Source organism: Chionomys nivalis, chromosome 3 (assembly GCF_950005125.1).
Source record: "Chionomys nivalis chromosome 3, mChiNiv1.1, whole genome shotgun sequence".
Classification (NCBI taxonomy): Eukaryota; Metazoa; Chordata; class Mammalia; order Rodentia; family Cricetidae; genus Chionomys; species Chionomys nivalis.
Window position 1 is genome coordinate 101,745,592 of NC_080088.1, and position 20,664 is coordinate 101,766,255.

Consider the following 20,664-nt stretch of genomic DNA (forward strand, 5'->3'; position numbering starts at 1 on the left):
CCAGGCCCTCACTGAAGTCTCAGATTTAGTGTCTAAATCCTTTGAACACTCTTACTAAGCAGCAGGAGGAAATACTTATCCACACTGACAGTAATAAGTTAATCCAGGTCAGGTCCATTTGGACTGTAAATCTTACACTGCAGTTACTGAGATGTGGAGTGTGAAGGTAAAAATTCTTCTATTGCTTTACTCCGTAATTGAAACTATTTGTTCTTAGCTCTTGGCATGATTTAAATGATGCTTTGAGACTGACTTAATTTTCAGGGGTTTAACTCATTCCTGAAGTTGGCTTTAGCAGCTTTGGGTAGCATTATTGTTTTGTGTGACATTTTCAAAAGATTGTTTGATCCAGTGGTAATCCCTTTGGTAGTTATTTGTTGCTAAAATTCCTTCCCTGGGGGAGATGTGAACAACAGCTACAGTCTCCTCCTAAGATCTTAAGGATAAACCAAAATACAGTTCCTCCACAGGTCATCCTGAGTCTTCTGGTCTTATGTAGAGAGCTTAAGTGAGGGGTTACTGACAGAATTATGGGTGATCCCAAAGCAGCTAACCTGAAAAAAACCTGACTCAGCAGAGATGATGGATTTCTCACGGTTGCATGGTTGGAGCACCTTATTCTTAATCTTCCTCAGCCTGCGTGTTCTAGCACCTGCCCCAAACTGCTGTTTGCATGCAGTTAGTACAAATTTGCACACACATGGTTGAGAGGAGTGGCTGGAGTATTAGGTGAAAGTCCAATGACTCTTTCATGCTCTCTCCTGTGAGGTAGACGCTGCAGTCTATATGACTGGTTGTGATGAATTCAAAAGTATTCATAGCTCATCTGGTGAAAAAGGTGGGGCCACTTACAACAGTGTTGTTCTAGAACTCTTGAGTAAGACGTCCAGGTGCCTGAAACATGTGTTCTCCCTCCAAATCATGTGTTGATGTACAAATGCGTCATGGTGGGAAGCGTGAAGCAGCCATCTCTGCATATCCACAGTCAAGATAGAGAAGTGAATACAGACTATCGCTCAGTTCCCTATTTATATATAGCTGAGAATCCCCTGCCTAGGGAATAGTCTTACCCACAATTGAGATGGGCGGTCAGTTAAGGTAATCTAGACCCACGCTGCCAACCCCTCCAGGCATGCCCAGAGGCCTTTAACGATTCTGTCAAGCTGACTAGTAACAGGAACCATCACAAGGGTTTTCTTCCTTCAGTCTTCACTTTAGTTTTTAACAGGGTGTCCCACTGAACTTTGAGCCAGTGATCAACTAGACTGCCTGGCTAGAAAGCCCTAGAGATCTGGTTCTCCCTGTCTTCCCAGTGCTGGAATTGCAGGCACGCATTGTTGTACCTGGCTTTGTATGTGGGGGCTATGAATCTAAGCACTGTTTATTATACTTGTATGGCAAGTATATCTCACGTGATTTCTCTTCTTAACCTCTGTCATGTTGCAAACTTATGATTTCTTTATGTTTGATAACACCATCTATTGCTCTGGTCATTAACTGAGACATGTCATTGTAAGGCTTTGAATATAAACTACAAATTATTTAGAACCCCTGTGGTAGACCTTTCTAGAAACAGGAACATACAAAGGCCGGCCTGTGAACTCCTGTGGTAGACTCTTCTGGAAATAGAACGTTGTGAGAGCTGAGCTGTAGACCCTTGTTGTAGTTAGGTCCTTTGAGAAGCAGCTGGGAGGGCTGCTGTCATTCCAGTGGTTCCTACTAGACACATACTGTCAGGGTTTCGGTAAGGCCTTGTTTGTCATTATTAAACTGAATTTTTTCTCCTCCTCTCCATCCTCACTTTAACCTTCTCTCCTGGCCAGCTAACCTCATATCTCATATTGTTTATTTTCTGTGGATAAGGAATTGACAGTCCTATCTGATTATTTGCCCAACATACTATTGCTATTGACAGCTTTTATTCATAGGACTAAATTGAGTGTGTTCGTTCCCCTCCCCCCCGTTTCTTCTACACCCAAGTTTGAGCTTTTGTGTGTGTGTGTGTATTTATCATCTGTGTTCCTTATTTGGATAAAAGTACTGGCAGATATTTCAGAACTTCCTCATCAACCCTTAGTCCTGGAGTGATCTTCAGTAGCTATCCAGGCTCCCTCCCTTATGGCCAACTGAGTGAATGACTTGATTCCACTGGCTCCGAATTAGCACAGTTAGCAGGGATTTCTGCTTTATGACCTCAATCCAGTAAAACTCTGCTTGTGCTGATGTTTTGGTTCCTGACTCTGTTCTTCTGCCATGGCTGTCATAATCCTACTCTGAAGGGGATAGCAGCTAGCATGCGAGGTGTGAAACTCAAATCGAGCCTTGTTACTGACTTCAAATAAGAACTGCTTCAGAAAGTTCTGTGATAATGCCAGCTTCTTCCCATGACTAATGCCCGGCTCCTAAGAGGAGCAAGGAAGTAGCAGATTCTTCGGATCTTGTATATTTCCTGTTGAGCCTTGGCCTGAAGCAGCCAAAGAAAGCAAAGACAGTGTAATCTGTTTTCTCATAGCGTTCTTCTCTCAGCTCATTCATTCCCACCTTTTCTTTTTTCCTTTATCCATTTTCCTTCCTACTTTTGTCTGTTGTCCCTCTTCATTCTCAACATAGCTCTTCCATTTCTTTGTTTCATTGTTTGTTCCGTGGTGCTGACTGGCCTAGGACTGCTTATATAGTTCCGACCAGACTTGAGTCCTCAAATCACCGGCCTCTGCCTCCCCTGTGCTGACTTTAAAAATGCCCCACTACCAGCTGTCCTCATTTTCTTTCTGTAGCTTTCCCCTTTAAAGTTATCTTCTCTCAGTTTCTAAGTTTAAGATATCATTCACTCAGGAATCACTTCTAATTTGAGAGTTAGCAAACATTGTTGTATTTATCCAATGTGGCTATGTCTTCTATGCCCACTTTTACTCTTCACTAATTTCTTGAAAGAGTTGGCTAAAGATAGAGCCAGGTATGCCTTAGAATTCATTAATGGTAGTTAGGAACCAGGGAGATAATCAGCTGGTGGTAAAAAAAAAAAAAAAACCCAAAAAAACTAGCCTTGCACAAGGGAGCATTGTGAGGATCTTTTGGTTCTTAGAAGCCATGTCAGAAAAGCCAGGTATGGTGATGTGTGTTTGTGGTTCCAATGCTGACCCTTGAGATTGCCTAGTCAGCCAGCCGAGGCTACTTATCAAGTCGCAGACTGCCCAGAGACCCTGTGGGCAGCTGTTGAGGAATAACACCTACATTCTTCCTCTGGCCTACACACACACACACACACACACACACACACACACACGCATGCACGCACGCACACATGTGTATATGTACCGTGACCACTTACCCCCACAGTCAGAAATAAGGACAGGAAATTCAAAATAATATTTTTTGTCCCTCTGTGACGCAGAAGCTAAGAGCTGCGGAGAGAGGGAGGACAAAATCCACAGCATATCTTCAAGTGCTTTGCCTTTTAATGCTTATGGTGCATATCTTAAGTGGATCTCAGAACTTTGATCTGATTTTCGTTAACTCAGTACTCCAGGGAATGGATGGTTGACAAGATGAATTCCCAACACTGTTAGTGGGAGCTTAGAGAGAATTTTTCTGTTGTTGTTGAGCAGAAAATATTACAGAAATAAATGTCACCCTTTGAGATCACTCTTTTGATTCAGTGTTGAAGATTTGTGCCACAAGACCTCCCTAGACCATCGTAGATATTGCAGCCCTTCCGTTTACTGCCTGTTAACCCAGGAATGTGACAAAAGCGTGATGTGTAGAGATTGCTAGAGAACGAGAGCACTATCTCAGAATTTAGGGTGCAAAGCCTGAAAAACTGATACGGGGCAAAGTACCTGTCACTCAGAGATTTCACTGTAGATCTCAGTCTGACCAGGAACTCAGTGCTAGCAGAGATCAGTCTCTTGGACTCAGAACATTGAGTGATGTTCACGGCACTTCCAAGTGAGGAAGATGGTTGTTAATTCTGGTGCAGAAGCGTCAGTCTGATTATTAGTGAGAGGTTGAAAATGTTTGTGGGTGTCAAAGTGCATGCATATGTGTGAACAGCTGTAGATCTTAGTTGTAGAAGAGATGGCCTCCTCGCTGTGAGTTATTGGTATGCTTAATGAACTTGCTATAAGCCTCCATTAAGCTGGTTCTTCAGTTTACCATCAGAAATAATTACAGTTATGGGTATAGAAATGTTAAAGGGACAGGTTGGAGAGCACAGAAATATATACCTTTGTGTAAAGACAGCTTGTCTTTATGGAGTGTCAGCGTGTGTATTTAGATGATCATGTTATATTATATTGGAAGTGTGGTTTGTAAATCATCACTCCGGGAGCAGGGGCAGGAAACCAGTTTGTCACCTTGCATCCATAGTTAGGAAGTAGAATGCCAACATGAAGTGAGGCCAGGTTACAAAGCCTCGAGGCCATGCCCTAGTGAATCACCTCCGCCATCAGGGCTCTTCCTTCTAAATGTTCTACAACCTTCCTAACCTGTGCCACCAGCTGGGGACCCTGTGTTCACACACATGAGCCAGTGGAGGACATTTCATATTCGAACGACAAGTACCTTGTCAAATCACCTGTCAGAAGACTTGACTGTGTTTAAGGTGTTAAGGAAGCCTTCTTGAGTAAACACCACATCTGGCCTGGGATGAAGTCCAAGAGCTCTAAAAGGCTGTACGTTTAACCCTTTTATCTGAAAACAGAATCTATATCTATATACTTAGATATCTATCTATCTATACATATATAGATATATATTTGCAAATGATATCCATTTACTGTGAAGATTGCTTGAGAGAAATGCACACATAGCTAGTGTAGCAGTCCCGGTGATGGAGAAGCCATCAAGGATGACAGATAACCCTGTCACAGTCCTTTGTTCTTTACATTACCCCTTCTCTGCAGACAGCAGCACTTTTTCCAGCCTATCGATATACAGAGAGGGTTGTCCACCGAGAACTTGGTATGGACAGGCTTTGAATCTCTGTGTTTCTCTCCTGGTTACCTTTGTTCTCTTTATGCTACTCAGGAGGCCTGAGATGATTCCAGCTGCTTCCTGCTTCATTATCCTCCTAACTGTCCCACTGAGAGCAGTCTGCAATTGCCTGCCCCTCCTTTCCCTGCCTCCTGGTCCTGCCATGAGTCACTGCTGAGCCATTTGTGTCAGAGAAGAAAATGGGGGCTTGCTATTCGCATGTAGCAATTTGCTGCGCATTCTTACTTATTTGTCGGGGACACCAGCCGAGAAGTGTTCATCAAGAGGCATCATGTTTGTTAAGGGACCACATGGTGTATTTTAAAAGCTCTCAGCTCTCTCTGGCTTCATCGATTGTGCTTTAGCATAAGGAATAAAGTGTTACTGAACCTTTTATTAATAATACACATGCTTTCCATTTAACTTTGTCTGGTTAAATCTGGCATAAAATGGATTCTTGCAAGTCAGGCTCCCTGGGATGTGTAGCTTCTCTTACATTCTTTATGCTGAGAATCGGTTTTTAACAGGGGACTCAGATAGTCTCCCTCTCTTGAATCTAATGCTCTGGACTAGAATTGTCTCCTTTTCTTTTGTTTCTTGATGTCATAGGCCACTTTCTTTCCCAAGCACAGAGTAGTATCTGAGCTGGAGAAGCTATACAAACCTGTCCTCACATTTTAAAGAAAATACTTGTTTAATTTTTAAGTGTCTATCTGTGTGTGCTTTCACGTGCTCATGTGACTGTGAGTGCAGAGACCAGAAAAGGATCTAGGATCCCCTGGATCTGGAGGTGCAGACAAGCTGTAAGCCATCCAATAGAGGTGCTGGGACCTAAAACATGGGTGGTCTGCAAGGGCAGCATGCACTCTGGACCATCGATCCATCCCCTAGCCCTGCGCATTATTCTTATTCAAGCATTTGTAGTCTGCATTTTGCAAAAGTGAGCAGCCATCAGTGGACGTTTACATGAATACTGAGTTAAGAGTTGATAAGAAAGGGACTGAAGGGAATGAGATGATGGTGCTGTCGATAATTTTCAGATATTCATAACATAGATGAGGAAACCATGCAGATAGAGATTTTCCCCCCAGGAAAATAGCTTTTAGGTGACCAAGCAGATTGGGGGTTTGCACCACCCATGCCATTGACTCTGTCAGAAACTTTGCTATCTAGTTGTGAGTGTATGGTTTTTTGTTTTGTTCGTTGTTGTTATTTACTGACAAACCCTTCTTCCAGGGTACTCTCAAACTTGCTGCATAGCTGAAGGTGACTCTTAATCTTTCTGCCTTCACCTTCTGACTCTGAATTAGACTATTAATCTTTCTGCCTTCACCTTCTGATTGCTGGACTCATGGGCCTGCCCACCTTGTCTGAGCTACGTGGTGCTGAAGATCAAACTTAAGACTTTGGACATGCAATGTGGTCAGTCTACTAACCTGACCACACCGCATCTGTGGCTCTCTGTTTTTCCGTTGCACTGGAGCTGGTCTGAGTCACCAAGCTGTGTAGATTCCCTGCTGCTTCATGGCTGATTCTTATCACTGATTTATACAATTCCTTCTTCTGGTGAAATTTCTCTTTACGTGGATGAATTACTAGGTAGCATTAACAAATAATAAAGCATATGTTTAGTTGCTATAGTTTAGGGTAGAAGAACTCCTGATTCAGTCTTTGCTCTGATGTCTGAGAAATGCACACAAAGCATCAGTTAAACTCTGGCTTTAGGCTCTTCCGGTTCCCGCAGCCTCTGCAGCCATGAGCAGCAAAGTCTCTCGCGACACCCTGTACGAGGCGGTGCGGGAGGTCCTGCACGGGAACCAGCGCAAGCGCCGCAAGTTTCTGGAAACGGTGGAGCTGCAGATCAGCCTGAAGAACTACGACCCCCAGAAGGACAAACGTTTCTCGGGCACCGTCAGGCTCAAGTCCACCCCTCGCCCCAAGTTCTCGGTGTGCGTCCTGGGGGACCAGCAGCACTGCGATGAGGCCAAGGCCGTGGATATCCCCCACATGGACATCGAGGCGCTGAAGAAGCTCAATAAGAACAAGAAGTTGGTCAAAAAGCTGGCCAAGAAGTATGACGCCTTTCTGGCCTCTGAGTCTCTGATCAAGCAGATCCCGCGTATCCTGGGCCCAGGCCTGAACAAGGCCGGCAAGTTCCCTTCCCTGCTGACACACAATGAAAACATGGTGGCCAAAGTGGACGAGGTGAAGTCCACGATCAAGTTCCAGATGAAGAAGGTGCTGTGTCTGGCTGTCGCTGTCGGCCACGTGAAGATGACCGACGACGAGCTGGTCTACAACATCCACTTGGCTGTCAATTTCTTGGTGTCCTTGCTCAAGAAGAACTGGCAAAATGTCCGGGCTTTGTATATCAAGAGCACCATGGGCAAGCCCCAGCGTCTTTACTAGGATGCCCCAATAAACCTTCGTGCTACCTTAAAAAAAAAAAAAAAAAAAAAACTCTGGCTTTAGTTAAGGGCATGACATGAGCTTTAGAATACCCCCCCCCCCTTTGCCACAGTTAAGAGATCACAACAGGGGACATATTATTTCTGTAATGATCTGCTCCTTTCTCTTGCTTCTGAGCCCTGTGGAGGCAAACTGAAGTGTTTTAACTCTATAATACAGGGTTTTATCCTGAAAATCCTAGGATGGGGTCAGCACTTCTAGTGGTCAATGACTTCCTACATTCCTGGGCTTGGACATTTTATAAGATCACTGAACCCCATCTCCAGAGTAGAACCCTGGCTCCATTAACATGTATAATTTTGGAAATTATTGTTGAGAGTTCTGTACTGTAGGTTGTGTAAAATATGTTTAATGTGATGATTTAACCTCTGAATGTAGGCAGACTTTTTTTCTGCCAGTCATTTCCCAAATAAGCACATTGGGACTGATTATTAATTGTAAATGCTTATCCAACACCTCACGGTTGTTGCTAGCTAACTCTTCTATTTCTCATCTGCACTCTACCTTGTGGGCTTGGTACCTTTTCTCAGTACAGCCAGCTCATCTCCTCCTCTCTGCACCTCCTCTCAATTCAGAGACTCCTTCTCCTTCCCAGTATTCTCTTCCTCTTTTTCTCCCACCTAACCTTATCCTGCCTAGCTATAGGTCAGTCAGCTTCTTTATTAAACCAATCACAGTTACGTATATTCACACAGTGTAAAGGAATATTCCACACCTGCGTATCTTTAATAACAGGGCCTTAGTTTTGTCCATGTCAAAATAGCGAAATAAAGGGATGGAAATTGGTTTAGTTGTTGTTGAGCAGGGGGGATACAGCTTAGTTGAAAGAGTGCTTGCCTACTATGCACAGGCCTCTAGGTTCAGTCCTTGACATTGCATATACAGATAGTGAATCCAGCACTGGGGAGGTAGAGACAGGAGGACCTGAAGTTCAGTCTTCCTGAGGCATATAAGATAAAGCTAGAGACCTGCCTTGGTTACATGAAATTATGCCTTTAAAACAACAACAACAAGATGTATACACATAAGCTTGGTGACATTTTTGGAATGTACATCCATATCCTTTTTGAAAGTAGGAAAAGTACCAACCACCTACTTTGTATGAACCGCATTCACATTATAGTTTGCTCTTTTGTGAATATAGGTTGGGGAGGAAAGGAAGTTCAGGAGAAGGGAAGCCTTAAGCTGGAAGGTTCACAGCATGAGCTCAGGTTCCATTCCTGGGGCTCAGTATTGGTGGGGCCAGCATGGTAATTGTTGGTTTATTTGTACAAAGTGTGACAGGGGGATGGGGAACCAGGTCAGGGAGAGACTGAGGGTCAAGAGGCATAGGCATCCATGTAGTCCAGTATTTAAGAAGTACACTGTCTCCTTTTTTAATTTTGTCCTACAGAGAAAGAGGGTTCTTGAGCTAGGTCAGGAACTATGTTGGGTTTTGTTCTTTCTTGTGACTGGGTCTTGTTATACACCTGTGCTAGCCTGGGACTCATTGTGTAGCCTAAGCTGGTCCTGAACTTACCCTCCTGACACCTGTCTGCCTTAGCCCGTCAGCTGTACCCACCACTATGGCTAGCATTTTGTTTTTGAAAACCACTGCTTGGGCCGGGCGGTGGTGGCGCACGCCTTTAATCCCAGCACTTGGGAGGCAGAGGCAGGAGGATCTCTGTGAGTTCGAGACCAGCCTGGTCTACAGAGCTAGTTCCAGGACAGGCTCCAAAACCACAGAGAAACCCTGTCTCGAAAAACAAACAAACAAACAAACAAACAAAAAAGAAAACCACTGCTTGTTCTACTGTTTTGTTTTCGTTTTTTCTTTTCTGACTCTGCTATTCCCTGGAGTTAGTTTTGCTTGATTGCTGTAATACACCATGATGTGTGTCAGTGAGTAGAGGTATGAAAGGGGAGCTCACTGTTGAAGAAACACAGAGGAATCTGCTTGTATTCCAGCAAGCATTTCTCAGAGTTAAATGACATGTTTTTATTAGCGAGTATTGCTTTTGTTCAGATTAAGCACTGAAACAAAATTAAGATTCGTGTGAAGACTTGAGCCTATTAATAGCCGTTTCATTTGTTTAGTACTAATTTAAAGAGTCTGATATCTGCAGGGGAAGCCCTTCGTAAGAACACACAGTTGTTAATCTTTCCACCAGGAGAAGCATTTTGTCTCAGAGGGTGCTAAGGTGAAGCAATTGAACATGGTTTCATTGAGCTCAGGGTATCGATTGTGTTTAGTAATGAGCTCAGAGGGGGTTCCCAAGGTCAGATTTCAGAATTGAACATTAGAGACAGTGACCAAACTTGAATATGAAACATTGAAGGAATAAAATCTGTCACTGTGCAGGGAGGGTACTCATGAGACTTCTGGGAATGAAGGTCGTGTAAACTTTTTAGTCTGACAGTTGGAAAGAAAAGGACAGAGTCAAGCATTTCCATTTTTCTTGGTTTGAATGAAAAACTAGATTTTCTATGATTGATAAAGGAAAACTGTGCAAGTGGTTACTAATCATAAAACATAATGTATATACCAAGAGCATATACGTATTATCTGCAGTCAAATACTTGTTTCAGATAAGTGATGTTATTGGAAATCTATTAGATGAAATAATGTTGGAGAATGTTGGAGAATAACATCCCAGATGATCAGAAAGTGGGGAATAGGATACTACTATGAGCTGTAACCAAGAGGTCTCAGTTAGAACCATGGCTGTTAGGGTACACCATCTGCTTGAGTCTTCTGATACGATGGGTCGTGGCGTATTTTAGTGAGTTACTTCATCAAAAATGTTTGGCCTGAGAGACAGATCAGATGATCAGTGGGTAAGAATGCTTATTGTTGAATCACAGGGACCTGAGTTCAGATTCAAGCACCTATGTATAAGTAGGTATGTCTATGTTTGTGTGTAATCCAGATATTATAAAACATAGAGACGGGAGGATCTCTGGGGCTATCAGCATAGATTTAGGTTCAATAAGACACCCTATCTCAAGAGAATAAGCCAGAGTATATTAGATAGGATACCTGCTCTCCTCCTTTGGCCTCTGCATTTATGTGCATAGTTATGCATACATACACGCTTGTGTGGATACTCTACACACACATGTATGTGTGTGTGTGTATATATACATACATGCATACAAGATACATGTTTATCCCAAGCATTACGAGGTTTCCAGAGACCATAGAAGTTAATACAAAAGTATTAATATATGCTAGAAAAAAATAAACATTCAAAATGTGGGACATTGTTAAGACTATTGATCTGAGTGCTTCAAAAAGTCATCATTATAAAGTAATAAACTTTGCCTGGATTATAAGATAATAAGGCAATATCAAGATGTGATATTCAGATTTTGATTTGGTTCATCTTTAAAATTATAACTGCTATGACAGATGTTTGTAACAGTCTGGGATATTGGTATATTCACTGACTATATTTAAACTTTTGTTTAGAAGTAATTTAGAAGTCTATCTATGTGTCTCTGTCTCTCTGTCTCTCTCTCTCTGCGTGTGTTTGTGTGTGTAGGGTTAGAGTTCAACTTTGTGGAGTTTGTTCTCTTCATTTTTACATAGGCTTTGGAGATAAAACTTTGTCTTTCAGGCTTGGTAGCCATCTACTTGGTCCCTTGACTAACCTGACTATCATGATCACTTTAGGGAATTTTTTCTTGTGGCTATGATGGAACTCTTTGAACGTATTAGAATGCCTTTATTCTTAGAAGGCACATATTAAGGATTTTGTTGTTAAAATATTCCATCTATGATATATTTAAAATGTTTCCAAGAAATCAGTTATTATAGTTTAAGCAAATGTGTCAAAAAATTTAAAAGCTTTCAATCTCAGTGTTAGACTTGGATACTTGTTTGAGATTTTCAGTCTATTTGAATAAAGTTTCACAGGAAAATTGGCTGGCTGGATTCATGGTCATACTCAGTGGCAGGTGATTCTTAGTTGTTAGTGTAGGTTTAAGATAAAACCGTGATTTTCAATTCTCTGTGGGGCTGGGAGTTGGCTTCATGATGAAGAGTATGTACTGTTCTTTAGGAGGACTGGTATACTGCTCTTCAGGGTTTGATTCCCAGCACCCACGTCTGTCAGGTCACAACCACTTGCAACTTCATTTTCAGGGGTGCTAACACTCTCTTCTAGCTTCTGTGGGCATTGTGCACTTCCCTCAGATATTCTCACCTTCTCTGTCTCTCTCTCTCTCAATCTCCTCTTTCCTCTGTCTGTAGTTCTGTCATTTTCTCTGCGTCCCTCCCCCCCATGTCTGTCTCTGTCTCTCTCGTTTTTTGAAAAGTGTCATCCAGGCCTGGTTGATGAAGTTTGGAATAATACTGTTAGACTTCAGCTCTTTCATAGCCCTGTAAATAGACTTCATATGTATCTTGTGTGTTCATGAAATGAGGAATGCTACATTAGGATATTAAAGAAGTACAGTAAAACAGATTAATGGGCCCCAGATCCAATAGGTGCAGAAGTTTTGAGTATTCATCACTAGGTAAGGTCTTCCTGTGGTTTTGTGTTTATAGCAGAGTTCTTCAACAATAGTTAAATAGCCCTAGAGGTTTAAGAGTTAAGAGGTTTTCTTGTTAAAGATTATAATAACCTGAGTGAAGAATAACTGACATTTTAAAAATATGGAATATTTGGTGCAGGGCCTGAAAAGTGGCCTATATGCAGTAAATGCTTGTTGAATGAACAAGGTGTTGATTAGGATTGAAAGAACTTCTTGGGGATAACACTGACCTCCGTGACTACAGATCAGAGTAACAGGTCACTTGTTCAAATTTCACATTCCGTTAGAGACTGAGATACTTTTCTTTTCCATGGGGCAACCTTCTGATTGCTTAACTCAAATTGTAATCAGTCTGTACTTGAAATGGAATTGTTAGGTACACATTTCCCTTCTGGAGGTAAGGAAACATAGATCAGAGGGCTGAAGTTCTTACATGACAGTCCACATCAAGATTATGGGATTGCAGCTCTTCAATAACAGTCTTCATTCATCGTCAAGGCCAGTGGTGTTTTGGTCTGGGAAGCGGTCTGTTGGATAATATCTTTGTATCATGCATGAGTGATTAAGTACAGAGAGAGAAATTCGTGGAGGACACAAAAATTCATACAGTGGCCAATTCTTGTTATGCCACTCACTGCCCTGGTTATCATTTTGCTTATTGAATAAGGGAGATAACAAAGTTGAGGTAGTAGAACTATTTATGACTTAAAAACGAGCCCCTATATTTTACTGAGTAGGCTATAGTTATTAGTAAGCGTGAGATGCCCTAGTTAATATAGGCTACTTAGAAAAGATGTTTCAAATGACATTAGCCTTTCTCATGTGTTTTACTGACGTTAGGCTTTCTCTTTTACACCCAGTACGGTTTTAGCTATTGTTTTAAGACATGTACTGCTACCATATATACACAAACAAACCCAAAGTGTGCCTGAGTAGGATACTATCTTCTAGTTTTCATACGTTCAGTGAGTCATTCATACAGATGGGCTTGGCAGATAAGACTATGGATGTTTTTAGAAATCATACCAAGACAGCAGAGAGGAGCCATGACAGACACTAAAGAGACCCTCTCAGATGATGAGTAATATATATTTTATACTCATATTAATATTTCATTGGTGAGAAGGTCAAAATCTACATTTAAATGGAAATATTTAAAAAGCAGAAGCATAATATTTGGCTAGATGAAACACTGGGGGTTTCCATGCACTCAAGCTGCACCCCTGTGTCTCTGGCTCTCCAGATCTGTTGTTTCTTAGAGTATCCTGAGATTTTTAATTGTTTCAAGCTTGAGGGATCATCTCAGCCCTGCATTTGGAGTTCTTCATTCTTTTTTATGTTCTTCCATTTGACCCTTATTTGGGTTACGTATTACCTAACATCAGACCTATGAATGGGGTCTCTCTGAGTACTACCAGGATATATAAATATGTAGAACTCATCTTACAAAATGGATATGGTAGTATTGTGGGGATGTGACCATCCAGGATGTCTGAAGTAAGAGAAAACTCAGTGTCTTGACGAAAACTGAGGAATACCAGAAGCATCAGGGGTTACTTATATCTAGGAACACACACCCAAACTCTGTTAACTCTTTATTTCCTTCTGCTGTTCATGGTGTATGTTACACTTAACCACAGCATCTCAGTTGTAAGCTGGTTGGCTGTCTACATGTTGTTCCAAGAATATCATCTTCATGTATGCCAAGAAGGAAGGATGCCAACAGCAAAGGTATCTTTGCAGTTTCTGTTTATTTATTGTCTTTGGGACCCCAGTGTGGAAAAACTCCCCCAGAAACCAGAAGAATATTTCCTATACCTCCTTGACCTGTCTTGTAGTCTACTTCCATTGTGACTTGAGTGTTAAATGTCCCCACAGGCTCATGTGTTTGAAACTTTATTCCTTGCTGATGGTGGTACTGCTCTGAAAAGTGGTGGAATCTTTAGAAGGTAGAATCTTTCTGGAAGAAGTGGGTCACCTGGGGGTGGGCCTAGACATTGTATACTCTTGTCCTACTTCTCTGTGCTTCCTAATTTAGGGTGCAGTGTGATCATTTAGACCTCTTTATTGCCCCCATATTCCTTCCCTACCATAATAGCCTGTGACCCTCTAAACTTTGAGCCCACATTACCCCCCTTTAAGTTGTTTCCTGTCAGGGATTTGATTACAACAGTAAGACAAATAGCTCATACAGCTTTTTTATCACTCCCCCCAACCCACTGATTAAGGAATAAATATGACTGCAGTGGTTTGAGGCCATCGTACTCGATCCTGTAACCCCCAGATGTGTTGTTGAACAAAAGGTGTGGAAATTGTGTTGTGTGTCCTTAGTTACTCTCGTGATGTCTCTGAGTGAGTAGTGAATAGTCACAAGATAGTATTGTCACCAGTTGTTAGGGGCTTGGAAGGTGTTTCTAGTTCCAGGGCTCTCATTCGAAGGACTGAAATTAAGGGCTTTGCAAAACACGCAAGATGATTTCATTTGAAGCAAACCTTTAATACAAATAAAAGAGGACTACATTATCAGGATTGATAGCAAGGCATGCAAGTGAGGTTACTCCAGGTTACAGCTTGGATCTCTTCTTATGGGGTCTAAGGGAAGATGAAGTTGTTTGCTTGGTTGTTGTCTATTTTGACTGTTAGATTTGGTTTACAATCTTTTATAATGATGGTATATGTTCCTTTCTACCATGCATCTGATTTTAATTATCTATTATGTATTCTTTGTTTTCATGAACCTGTATATGGGTGAGTGTGCATTCATGTTGGGGCCAGAGGTCAACATTAGATGGTATTCCTCAGTAGCTGGCTAACTTGTTAATTTTGAAATGGGGTATTTCTTGGGCATGTGGTATACATTAATTCCATTAGTCTGGATGGATATTCTCCTGTCTCCAACTCCCCAGCACTAGGATCACAAATGTAAAACATCATGCCTGACTTTAAAAAAAAACAAAAAAACAAAAAACATGGATTCTGGAGATCAAACTCAGGTCCTCATGCTTGTATGAGAAACATGTTACCAACTGATCGTTTTTCCCAGACCCTTAAAATTCTTTCATTTTATGGTTATTTTCTGCTTGCTTGTTTCGTTTGGTGACTGCTTTTCTTTCAATATTCAACATACATTTCTGAAAAACATACTCATATCCTTATTTGCCCCACTTAAGTGTAGAGTGAGAGTAAAGGGGGGGGGGCGCATTTCTGACCAGTCTTGTGTCAGTTCTTGATAGCCAGCTATTTTCCTGCAAGCCCAGAGCACCTTAGCCTCTTTGGCAGTCGTGGCGATGGATTTTACTGGTGTCTAGTCAGCTGAAGTCTCTTTAAGTGTTCGACAGTGACTTTGCATGTTTTGAAGGATTAGACCTACTTTGTCTTGGTCTTCTTTTGGCCAACCTCTTCTCCTTAAGTCTGCCAGGCCATAGACCCAGAAGCATGGTGACAGATAACATGTACTTGGTACTTCCTATGGGCCAGGTGTGATACTAAGCATTTGGCGGAGGTGGGGGGGTGGGGAGTGCACGGAGCAGTTACTGCTTCCTTTAATCTCCTCTCTGACTTTTTGTTCGTGGCTTTTGCGATTCCCAGTTTACAGATGAGAGGATGATGTGGAACAAGCTTAGTAATTTAAACAGCACCACAGTGTAGCTAGTGGTCAATGCACAACTGGAATCGAAACAGTTGAGCAGTAGAGTTCAAACACTTAATTTTTGATGGAGGAAGGTCATTGGCTAATAAAGAAACTGCCTTGGCCCATCTGATAGGGCAGAATTTAGATAGGTGGAGTAAACAGAATAGAATGCTGGGAGGAAGAGGAAGTGAGCTCAGACTCGACAGCTCTGCTCTCTGGAGCAGACGCCATGCTCCCCTCTCCCCGGCAGACCCAGGATGGACGTAGGCTAGAATCTTCCCGGTAAGCGCTCCTTGGGGTGCTACACACATGAATAGAAATGGGCCAAGCAGTGTTTAAAAGAATACAGTTTGTGTGTCATTATTTTGGGGCATAAGCTAGCCATGCGACCAGGAGCTGGGGTGGCATGAACACAGCCCACAGCTCCATTCAACAAATTTTGCTGTGGACTTAAGGGATTTCTTTATTTCTTGCTCATCTTACATCTAATAATTATACAGGTGTTAACATTTTTACCTGTCCTCAGCCATGTATCATGGTACCCAGGAATACTTGGGAGTAGGAAAAAGGATCAAGAGTTCTAGTACACCCTCCACTTTTGCTACATGATGACTTTTCGGGAAAGCTTGGTTCTCTTGAGACCCCCGTCTATAAGAAGTTAAAGAAAAACCTGCCATTCAAATGACCTGTTAGAAGATACTATGCCAAGAGGACACATTATAAAGCAGTAGACGCTTCAACAGAAGGTTGACTTGTTCTTTAATTCATGATTAACTGTATCCTGAGGTGTCGGAAGCACTTAGGGAGACAAGGTCTGATGTCCTTCTTTGAGGAATACTAAAGAAGGCCTCGGGCAGGAGGTGTAACTGAGTTGGTAGGAGCCCATCTTGGACACACTAGGTTCTGGGTTCAATATTCAACATATGTCCATCATTCTACGACTTAGGAAGTAGATACAAGAGAATAAGAAATTCAGCTTTATCCTTGGCTGTACAGTGAGTTTGAGACTAACCTGTGTTGAGACCCAATCTATAAAAAAAAATATTCATACAGCTAACCAACTAATCATTTACCTCGTAGGAATAAAAGCTGGACCTAAGATATTCTTAGGAGGTTCTGTCATTGCTAGTAGGTCATGGTGAAGACTTTACACTTCATCCTAAGTGCAGTGAATTTTGATTGCAATATGAACTTAGATCCACCACGGGCTCTTAAAGCAGGACTCATTATGGACTCTGGAGTGTGATGTATTGATATTGTAGTACGAAAGTGGCTCCACTCTAGCCTCTAAAATGAGACTCATCGTTGTGCTCAATACTATCGTGTCTCTGACCCCTCCTCATTCTTCTGTCGTTCCTTTACCAATTTTTTTTCCTTTCTTCAGTTTCATTTGTTGTTCAAAAAGCCATTGTCCCAAAGCCATTGTCCCAGGAAGGAGCATTTATGAGCTTACTTTTGAAATAGAGAACATTTGCTCCCTTGACACGCTGTGAGGGCCTTCATCTTCCCAGGAGATTTATTTTACAGAGTAAACGTTGGGAGAAGTTATCTAATTTACAGAGAGATGGGGAGACTGATGCACAGCGTAAACACTGGCAGTATTTAGACCATTAGAGATGGACATGTGTCTTGTTATACATTGTTATTTGCTATTGTGACAGCTGACTGATTGCCCCTTTTTTATTCTTGAGTTGAATGTCTTTACCTGAGTTCCTACCCAAGGGAAACAACTCCTCATAATAGAAGGAGGCTGTACTGTATTGCCCCTAACCATAACCCCATTATGGGGTTGTAAATAGCAGTATAATGATGTCTCAGTCATTTGTTTTGATGTATCTGAGCTTTTAATAAATCAGCTTCAGCTTGCTTAATAGGAATCTGAGAGCAGAGTGTGCTCCTGCCAGCAGCTGCTAGTAAATTATAAAGCATTCATCTGTTTTACAAGGGAATTAAATGTTTGTTCTATTTTAAAGACTGTGACTAAACGAGAGAGAGAGAGAGAGAGAGAGAGAGAGAGAGAGAGAGAGAGAGAGAGAGAATAGGGTGATGTGTGTGTGCGTGCATGCCCATGTGCACACACTCAGCAGGTTGTCTGCTCTGCTTGCCCTCTGAGGCTCAGAAATCCCAGCTTCCTGGGGAGCACCTGTAGCAGAGCCCTGTGAATTAGAGTGCCCTTAGGTAAACCCTGTCATTATCATCTGTGCTCCCTGTGTATCTCCAAAGCAGTAGTTATTGGATTACATTTTTCTTCCACTTCACAGGATCCTGCAAAATACACATCCCATTTCCCACTGATCTCTTGTAAACCCCCCCACAAAAATAAATAAATAAACTCGTGTAGAGAAGAGTAGCAGATAAACTACATCTCTAGCATGACTGATTTTCAATTGTGTGTAAAATTGAGTTAGCCTGTTTTATTTGATTTTTTTTCTGTTTACCCTGTAAGTGGACTTTCCCCTCATTGGCTTTCTTAAGAAAAAGCATCATAGTCAAGATAAGTACAGAGACAGGTAAGAAGGCTTTTAGAGATGGTGGCTGCTTGGTAAGTTTTGACGGGTCGTATGGGCATTTTGAATTTATATTTCCTTTGTTTTATTTTAAATTTTGATGTAATTGCAGACTGAGAGGAAACCCCAGACGTACTGTTGTACTTTTGTTTCTGTTGCTGGGATAAAATTGTCCAACAAAAGCAGCTTACAGGAGAAAGGGTTCATCTCACGTTTCTAGGTCACGGTTTATCCATGCAGGGAAGTCACGGTAACAGGAGGGTTAAAAGACAAATCACACCCATAATCAGAAGTACAAGAAATTAAGTAGTTCATGCGTGAAAAGCTATCGAGAAGGAAAGGCAGATGGGGAGCAAGAGACTTCTGAAGAGAATGCCTGCAGTGCTGGGCTCAGTGAGAACCATGGACCCTTCTCTGCTTGCAGGCTGAGGTGGTCAGTGGGGAGGGAGCAGGGAAGGAGGTTGGACAGTGTCATTTTAGGAGTGTTGTGGGTATTACCAGGGGTAGGCAGTGAGTCAATTAAAGGTGTCAATGTGATTAGTAAGTGTTGCTCTGGGCTTGTCATTATCTCATTGGACACTAAGGCAGAAATCTAGAGAAAGAAATGGCTTTGGTTCTGCAAAACTTAGTGTAGTTACATGAATTGTCACTCTCAACCAAAATGGAGTCACTTTACCAAATGGTATGGCCCCTGGCTAACAATGGGTGCTTATTCCTAAGCCAGATTTTAAGATCTTCAGTAGTCCAGGATTGAAATCCAAAGAATAGTGTTGAGTGATTTATCTGGTTCTTCCAACCCCAGTGAACACAATTAAAAAAAAAAATTCGTATAGGCATATACACAGGCTCATCTCATCTAGCCAACTCCACTTGAGGATTTTTTTTTCCCCCAAGTGATTCTGAGTTGTGTCATGCTGGCAATTAAAAGCAACCATGTATGGTTTTAATGTAACTGTTTAAATAGTTAAATGTTAACTATTTAACAAATAGTGTGGAGGGAATCACCCAGTGTAGTAGGGAGCTTCGGGCTGTGTTCCTGCCGCCCCAGCTCATGGTCGCCTGGCTAGCTTATGCCCCAAAATAATGACACACAAACTCTATTCATTTAAACACTGCTTGGCCCATTTCTATTCATATGTGTAGCACCCCAAGGTGCACTTACCGGGAAGATTCTAGCCTACGTTTATCCTGGGTCAGAGCTTCATTGCATCTGCTCTGGAGAGGAGAGCATGGCATCTGTCTCTCAGAGGAGCTGCCCTGCATCTGAGCTCACTTCCTCTTCCTCCCAGCATTCTATTCTGTTTATTCCACCTATCTAAATTCTGCCCTATCAGATGGGCCAAGGCAGTTTCTTTATTAGCCAATGACCTTCCTCCATCAACCTAGAACATGTGTGTATGGTTTATTGTCATTATGTCACTTGTGTGTGTTGATCACTGACGTGAAGGTGCAGGGCCGGTCATCCCAAAGGTCTTTCTGGTATTATTTCTTAAAATACCTCCATGTACTGTGGGATAAACCTTTTGTACACTGTGAATACGTTGTTCTTTTCCGTTTATAACAAAAGCTGCTTTGACCTATCGTAAGCAAGAATTTAGCTAGGCAGGAAAGACATACTGAATAGAGGGGGAAAGAAGAGCAGAGTGGAGCGAATTGTGTGCCAGCCGCCCAAGAAGCAAGATGCCAGCAGACCTGCAATGCCATGGCCATGTGGCAATACATAGATTAATAGAAATGGCTTAATTTAAATGTAAGCCAGTTAGTAATAAGTCTAAAGTATAGGCCGAACATTCTGTAATTAATATTAAGCCTCTGAGTGATTATTTAGGAACAGCTGTGGATGGGGCGAGACAGAGAAACCTCTGTTTACATTCCTGTCAGTGTCCCAACCACAGTCTTAACTTAAAGGCAGTTATCTATCTTCTTTCTATCAGAAATTTTTCCTTTTCAGAAATTATATAAGTCATCATTTTACAAATGTAAGTCACATTTAAGCAAAGGTCGTTTTGTATTGAAACCAACCAGAATAGCTGGAACTAGTTATTAAGGAAAGGTCGAGTTGATCTGGAAAAGCTACATACAATGTGACATACCATTGGGGCGTCCATCTTGAAGGAGTTCCCCCAGCAATATGATGTAACTTAATGTTTTCTTTTTATTTAGAAGAAAAATTAACCAGAAATACCTCCTAGTGTACGTCTTCGCCATTTTTGGCTGCAGACAAGAATGATGCATCTTTTTCTTCTGGTTCTCTTTATCCCTGAAGAATCATTCATTCACTTTCCACATTCTTTTTCCTTTATTGTATGTACTGAAGGTTTTTTTTTAACTTGGGAAAATATTTAATGTAGAAGTTATACTGTAGAATCTAATGAAGGACATCGAACATATTCACAAGTTCATTATCAATCCCCATACTGAATTTTCCGAACATTCTCATTGCTCAAAACAGAAACTTGGACTTCATGATGCCCTTCACATCCCCCATTAAGCATCCCTTGCTATGTCTCTGAATTTGCCTATTTTAATTATTTTATATAAGTAGGATAATATTTGCCGTATTGCCTT

At 41.7% G+C, this 20,664-nt stretch overlaps 2 protein-coding genes across 4 annotated transcripts in view; both read left to right on the forward strand.

Annotated features, from left to right (window-relative positions):
- The window catches only part of Auts2 (activator of transcription and developmental regulator AUTS2), a 1,103,484-nt gene that overhangs the window by 217,900 nt on the left and 864,920 nt on the right, over positions 1-20,664 (forward strand). The window lies entirely within an intron of this gene.
- LOC130870877 (60S ribosomal protein L10a) lies at positions 6,711-7,409 on the forward strand. The gene has a single exon (XM_057763818.1). The coding sequence runs from the start codon at positions 6,727-6,729 to the stop codon at positions 7,378-7,380; it is 654 nt and encodes a 217-aa protein (XP_057619801.1). The 5' UTR covers positions 6,711-6,726; the 3' UTR covers positions 7,381-7,409.